General features: G+C 37.3%; 1 protein-coding gene across 1 annotated transcript; it reads right to left on the reverse strand.

Annotated features, from left to right (window-relative positions):
- Positions 1–2,081: 2,081 nt before the first annotated feature.
- Positions 2,082–2,962, reverse strand: LOC133799969 (uncharacterized). Its single transcript, XM_062237951.1, has 3 exons — positions 2,520–2,962; positions 2,334–2,426; positions 2,082–2,280 (listed from the first exon to the last, which is right to left on the reverse strand). Exons 1-3 carry the CDS (start codon positions 2,960–2,962, stop codon positions 2,082–2,084), a joined length of 735 nt encoding a protein of 244 aa, XP_062093935.1.
- Positions 2,963–7,390: the final 4,428 nt, after the last annotated feature.

Here is a 7,390-nt window from a genome sequence, read left to right on the forward strand (position 1 = left end):
TCCTATTTATAGAGTTTGGGAATGAAAGTATCTTGATTTTACTTGAATAAAAATAATGGCTTTTTAGGTGAAAATAATTTGAATAATCGTTCAGCAGAGGCTGAAGACTCGTTCAAAAGATGCTGGACTTATGAAGGAGTTTGAATGGTTGAAAGGAAAAGAATTCAAAAGTGTTTCAATTTATGCTGGAGGAGGCGATATATCGCCCCCTGTAGGCGATATATCGCCTGGGCCAGTATGCCCGAGGCGACCGTGCATCGTTTTGTGTTTTTCGTATCTACATGCTGCGACATATCGCCCCCTATAGCTGCGATATATCAGCACACGCTGAATATTTAAACACGAAATTACACATTTTTAGCTAAGTTTGAATGGAGTAAACAGCCTTGACTAAGCCCTCAATGTATTCAAAGCTGCTGACTGACCCTATAACATTCAAACTTTACTCCTTATTAAATTTAATCCTCGAAAATACTTAATCCTTAATCACCATTCATAACATGTGCTTAAAATCCTATTGGTTGATATCTAAACATTATAGTATAATAAATATAATCCTTAATATCAGTCACATTAATCAAACCTTAGGTTAACTTAATATTCTTAAACTATAGGTTAAACTTAGAAAATCTATAAGTACTACTATGAGTGTCCAAATAATTCCCGGTCTGAACCAAAAATCCATAGTAACAAAGATAATACTAAACATACTATAATACTACTAAACAATTAGCTAAGTAAAGTTCTTGGACTCTACACCAAGCTTAAACACCACTCAAACCTCCAATACAACCCCTAAACTTGATCTATATCACTCCCTTAGAAAAACCCAAGTTAAACCCCAACCAAAACTTCCATCAATTCCAACAATCCACCACAAAAACACAAGCTAAAAACTAACACCAAAACAGAGTATACCAGTAAACTAATGGCTAGAAACTTACCTCAAACTCAGGTTGTGATGTTGTTCAGTGGTGGAACACTCTCCCAAACTCCCAAGGTCTACTTCCCAAGCTTGAATCCTCAACAAGATCACCAAAAATCACAAAGAAAGTGGAAGAAGGAGAAGGTACGGGTAAGCTTCAATCTTGCTCTGTTTTTCTCTCCACTTCACAGCATAAAGGGGTTTATATCTATCCTAGGGGTAAAAAGACCATTATACACCTAGGTCATTTAAGGGTTTCCAAAGGCTCCTAAGGGCAAATCTGTCCTTTCCAACCTATCTCGTTAATCATAATTAATGCTCTCCAATTCCCGCTATTCTCAATAATCCCAAACACCAACAATTCATATCCCGTTACCCTCTAATACACGGTAACACATTAACCATTAAAATCACCCCAAGACTCCTCCTGAGCCTCGAACTTAAACCTGTTATGACCAGACCGCTAATTAACATACCATGGTCGTCTCATGCCAAAAAGCTCGAACAAACCGACATTATAATGTGGTCTCAACACATATCTTTGACATGCATACAATTATACAATTTTACCCTCAACGGGCCAAATTACTATCACACCCCTGTAATTAAAGTGTGGACCCACATGCATGCATTTAACATCATATTATAATATAATTCACATATACATGCATAATATCATTTAATGGCTTAATTAAACAAGTATGGCCCTCCCGGCCTGCTAATCCCGCCATTAAACCACATCGGAAAAATTGGGGCATTACAATCTACTTCCTCCTCTAGTCAACATTCCATTGAGTTCACATAAGTCACTATGTATCAAATCTAACAACTTAGATTTTCTTTCAACACTTGGAAAATGTTTATTTACCATTTTTGATTTAACACATTGGTCAAATTTATCATGCTCAACGTTATCACAATCAATTAATCTACATTTAGCCCTTTTAATTGTAGTAAATACTATTTGTGCAAGTCTAACATGCCACAAATTAATAGAATTTGAGTCAAGAATATAACAAGAAGAAGGAGAAACTTTATTGTTCACATTGTCAATAGATGTACAAAGTTTGAACATGCCATCACAAGCATATCCCTTTCCCACAAAAACATTATCCTTAGACTAAATAAGCTTGTCGAAATCTATCACAACCTTGATTTATGGTTTTCCATTCGAATTGTCACTCACAGGGTTTCTACTCACTTCCGGTACATAAAAAGAATTGGTGAGTAGCACTTTCTTGCAGGATTTGAAGAACAAATCAATGGTTCCCATTCCTTCAACCTTGGACCTTTTCTCTATGCCCATTTGTATTTCATGCCCTTCTTCTAAAGATTCAAAGGTCTTTAAAAGAGTTCTATCATAGGTAACATGAATGGTTGCACAAGTATCATACCACGACCGACTCACCTTCCATGAATGACTTTAACTTTACTTAGTGTTGCCACTAGCTCATCTTGGGTTGAATTAACTCTTGCCTCATTGTTTTGGTTCCTCTTGAACCTACAATATCAAACAAAGTGACCATTCTTGCCACACACAAAGCAAGGTCCCTCGGAACTTTTGAATTGTCCCTCATTCTTCTTGGGCCCTAACGATGTTTGACCCTTGCCCTTGTTCTTACCAATTCCTTTGCCCTTGCTAGGAGGGTTAGCCATCGCATTGGCCTTGGAAGTCTCTCCATTAGACTCCTCATTTATATCTCTAGAATAATATTCCTCCTCAATTCTTAAGTGTTTGAGAATTTCCTCCAATGAAATATCCTTATTCCTATGGAGTATTTTCTTCCTAAAGCCTCTCCAAGAAGAAGGTAACTTGGCAATAATGGCACCAACAAGGAATTGTTTCGTGAATACAATATCGTGTGTAGAAAATTTATTCACAACAAATTGCAACTCATGAATTTGAGGGAGAAAGGGTTTATTATCATGAAACTTAAATTCTATATAAAGGAATTTCTTTATACATTCTTCTTCTAATTTGTATTTCTTTTCCAAGGCCTCATGAATCTCCTTGGCGGTCATGGTGTTGGTATACATATCGTAGAGCCTATCCAAAAAAGCATTGAGGATGTGACCCTTACTTATCAATTCATCTTCTTCACGCTTCTTCCTTTCTTTGACACCGTCTTGAGTATAATCTTCCTTGGGCTCTCCCAAGGCTTTTAGGTCTTTGTCCAAGATTTAGAAAACCTTCAAAGTAGTGAGAAAGAATGTAATATTATCTTGACACTGAACAAAGTTAGTCCCATCAAACCTATCCAATCTTACAAAGTCTTGAGTCATGAATTTTAATGCCGAAAAAGAGTTATATTTTTCCATGATATGCTATCTCAGATTATAGAGTATTAAATGTTGGGAGAGAGAGAGAGAGATATAACACCACCTCAATATTTAGAATAAATAAAGATTGAGAAAGACTATGCAAACCCAAGTTGGTGAATAGTTTTTTTCAACCTTAATGAACCTTCAAAACCCTACTAGAACCACCACTTTGAGAAAATCCTTCGAACAATGCAAAATCACAAAACCAAGGCTTATATACGTTTCTTAAGGTTGTCCTAATACTCTATTTCCTAGCCACTATGGATGCTTGAGGCCTTTCTGGGAGGAAATGAGGATTGAGATTGAACAAGCCTTAAACTCACATATTCAAGAATTTTCTTTATAAGTTCTTGGAGAAAAATTGAGATTCTTGGAGCTAGAGAAAGAGAGAGAGGGGGTAAAGAGAGATTGGAGAGAGTGATCAAGTCTTCCAAAATACTATTTTGATCCTTAAATATAGTAGGCACCATCATTAGGTCTAACCAATAGGATTAGACTTGTAAATCACGTCATTTAGAGCAATTTATGTAGCATGTACATAATCTAGTAGGCAACACATCGCTTGCATGCAGGCGATGTATGGCATTACGTCACCTATATGCATGCCAAGAATCATCTGTTAGGGTTTTTTGAAACCCTAAGCATCAGGCGATGCCACCCTCTCTATTTTTGGACACTTCCAAAGGTCCTAAAAATGCTCCAAATGATACCAAACATTTTGGGAACCCTTAGATACCTTCATGGATCACTTTAGACCCAAAAACGCAATTTTATAGTGCCTACAATTGAAGCTCAAATTTCACATCTTCACTATGTGACATTTACTAATTGTTTATACCTAACTTGTATTTGAACACTTATCTTTTAGTATTTAACCAATCATAACATTTCCCAAATGTATTTGAGGCATTATCTCATTGATGAAATAAAAGTGGTTTTAGAACACTTGGAGCTAGTCTTGATGAGCGGTATACAAAATTAGTGGTTAGTGCACAAAGTCAAAATGAGCTTAGCATAAGTGCTCTATGCTCAATCGGGTAAGCATAACTATTGGGTATGAACTCATATGGACCTAAAATTTTGTGTGAACGTTTTACACACAATGAAATGTGTCTATTTGTTCATAATTTTTAAATTATTGAAGTGATAAGGTTTTCATAAGTCAAAAAGTTAGGTGATAAGGTTATAGGTGTCAAAGTTTGTTACAATAAGGTCAAATAATTGAAAATCAATTATTATCATCATCCTTACCAATTTACCACGACCTAGACTCTAAAAATAGAGAGAAAAAAAAAACAAAAAACATTTCTTGGCTGGCTTGAAGTGATTCTAAGGAGATCCAAGTTAAACTGAATCCAAAGAAGTGGTTCAGCTTAGTTTTTGCCTTTTTCTGGTAAGTTCTTGTACTTGGGAATTAGATCACGTTTTTTAATTTTCCTAGAGATTAACTATGGTTTTTTATCTTGTTTAAGATATATCTTGGTTGTTTTCAAGTTGTTTGAGGTTTAGAAAAGCTAGGAACCATGTGAGAACATTTCAATGCGATAATAAAAATTATTAAAGAATAAGAATGAATCACTCAGGGAACCATAATTAGAATTCAATCTTCCTCATGCGACATGAATCTGAATAAAATGAAAAATACAAATACATTTTCTAGATGTATAACACTTGTAGAACAAATATCGTCTTAACCTCCTAACCCACCATCTTCCATACTATGACTCGCACAAAGAGAAGGAGACAAATGGATGTCTATGCTATTTTGTAGGATATACAAGAACACACTTTTAAATCTCAACACATGTGAGAGTGTTCTTCTCACAATTCAGAGAGAACAAAATTCTCTAATTTTCTCTCTTGGCAAATATATCCTAAAAATTGCATTTGATGTATTTTTTTTTTTTTTAGATTTTCTTGATGTTATATTCTATTACTACAACAATAGAAATAAGACCTAGCCCTAATGACATTGGGCCTATCTGTGGGTCACAGTCCATCTAGACTGTGGTTGGTGCCAACTACAGGTCTTTGGGCCCTGTGGCATTTTATCTCTATAAAATGCTATTTGTTGGGCCTTTATCATATTATTATATGTAGTATACAATTACACCACAAAATTAAATATGATTAAATTAATTTTCAATAAAAATTATTGGGCTAGTACGAGGACAGTATGGACCCGTAGTTCTAAGCTCCAATAATTTCATTAATTTCACTAACTCTTTGTTGACGGTGAGAACTCGTCAACGATGTTAGGTTGGAAAACTCAAAGGTCAGTAAAAAGATAGCTAGATAAGAACTTAGAATAGACTTGAGGATGAATAAGTGTAGATCAACAATGGAGTAATCATTCGTATATTGCTTCATAGCCTGAGTATACAATGAATTTTACCACCCCTTATTCTAAGGGGTGAAGGTCTATTTATAGTTGGGCTCTAATGGCCCCTTATACATGGTGGTCCTTGGGGATAAAATAATACATGGGTACATCGTCAGGGTAGTAGCACAGGTGATAGTGGTTTCGGAGGAGTGGTAGTTGGCTTTAGTACATGTCAAGGGTCTGCAAAAATACTCCTGCCTTGGTACCATATTATACCTCCCTTACTTCTCGGGTATCTCTTTGGGCTCCCCTTTGGTCTTCTGCGACGTGGTCCTTTTATAGGGTGTGTGTGTTTATGGAGAGGTAACTTTTAAGGGACCTTTTGACTTTCTTAGATTCTATATGGGTAGCCAGTCCTTATAGATTCAAATGTTATCTTATAAGGTTCACCACTCATACATACATGTATTATAAGTACTTACATATATATATTTCACAATGTGAGACACCCATTTTGAACTTTGCCAGGAACCTATTGAGGCTTGTGAGGCTAGGCACCTATTTTGCACACGGCTAGGTGCCTGTTGAGGCTCGTGAGGTTAGACGCTTATTTTGCACAAGGATGGGTGTCTGTTGAGGCTTGCGAGGTCGAACACCTCCCAAGTGGTTGATGGGGTCTGTCTTGCCAAGCACTTTGTTTTGTTTTTTTTTATATGCTCTGACAATTTCAAATCTCTGGAGTCAGCTTGGTGACCTCTTTGGATCGTTATGGAGGCCAATTGTGATGACTTCTTTGGCCTAAGAGACTCATATAAAGGGAGTCTTATCGGAGGTTATCCTTGCTGAATCCCGCTTACCTCTTCCTTGAAGCCTTCTTGTAAACCTCTTCCAATCTTCAACTTGATCAGTGACTCCTCTATCACAACGATCTCTTCTATGCAGAATCTTCAGATGTATTGGTCGAAGGATGATCAAAGGAAGGCTTGCTTTCCTCAACATGCAAGTTTCTATGGCCCTCTTCCACACGTATATACTTTTGGGCTCTTTTGAAGAACTCCTCTAAGTTTGTAATCTCCCTCTTGAGCATGTTATCCCATAACATGCTTTCAGAACAAACCCTAGCTGTGATTTCCATCTTGAGCTCTACTCTAGTCGCACTCCCCATATTAGTTGCTTCCATATTTAATCTGTCGATATAGCTCTTCAGGCTTTCACTTTTTCCCTATTTTATGTTAGCAAGGCAGGTACTCGGCATAACATAGTCACAGACCGCATGGTGCTGCTGAAGAAATTCATCAGAGAACTGCTGCTATGACCTGATTATTCCTGGCCTTAACCTCTTGAACCACTTATACGCCACCCATTTGAGTGTAATGACGAAGTAATGGCACTTTTCTCTACTGTTTACCCCATTTAACTTCATAAGGTTATTGAAAGTGTCTAAGTGATATTTTGCGTCTGTAGTACCCTCGTACAGAGTCACGCGAGGCTCTTTGAGGCTGGTAGGGAGTTGCTCAACCTAGATCTCCCTTGTTACAAGAGACTCATGGTCAAATTCTTCGTCATCTCTGTGCCCCCCAGGTGGAGCAGTAATCTTGCTTCGAGGGCTTTGAATTTCAGTGTTTAATTCCTTCATCTTTCTGTTTAAAGATTCTCGTGGATTCTTAGGGTGAACCCTTACTTTGATTGTGTCCATCAGGGGAGCTGTAGGGGGTCTTGTTTTTACCTCGGACCCTCTCTGGTTATGTTTATCCCTCAAGTCGGGTGACTCTCTTTTGGAGGCTGCCTTGAGTTCGCACTTCCCGTAGGTGGGGTTCGCG

This window comes from Humulus lupulus, chromosome 9 (assembly GCF_963169125.1).
Source record: "Humulus lupulus chromosome 9, drHumLupu1.1, whole genome shotgun sequence".
Taxonomy (NCBI): domain Eukaryota; kingdom Viridiplantae; phylum Streptophyta; class Magnoliopsida; order Rosales; family Cannabaceae; genus Humulus; species Humulus lupulus.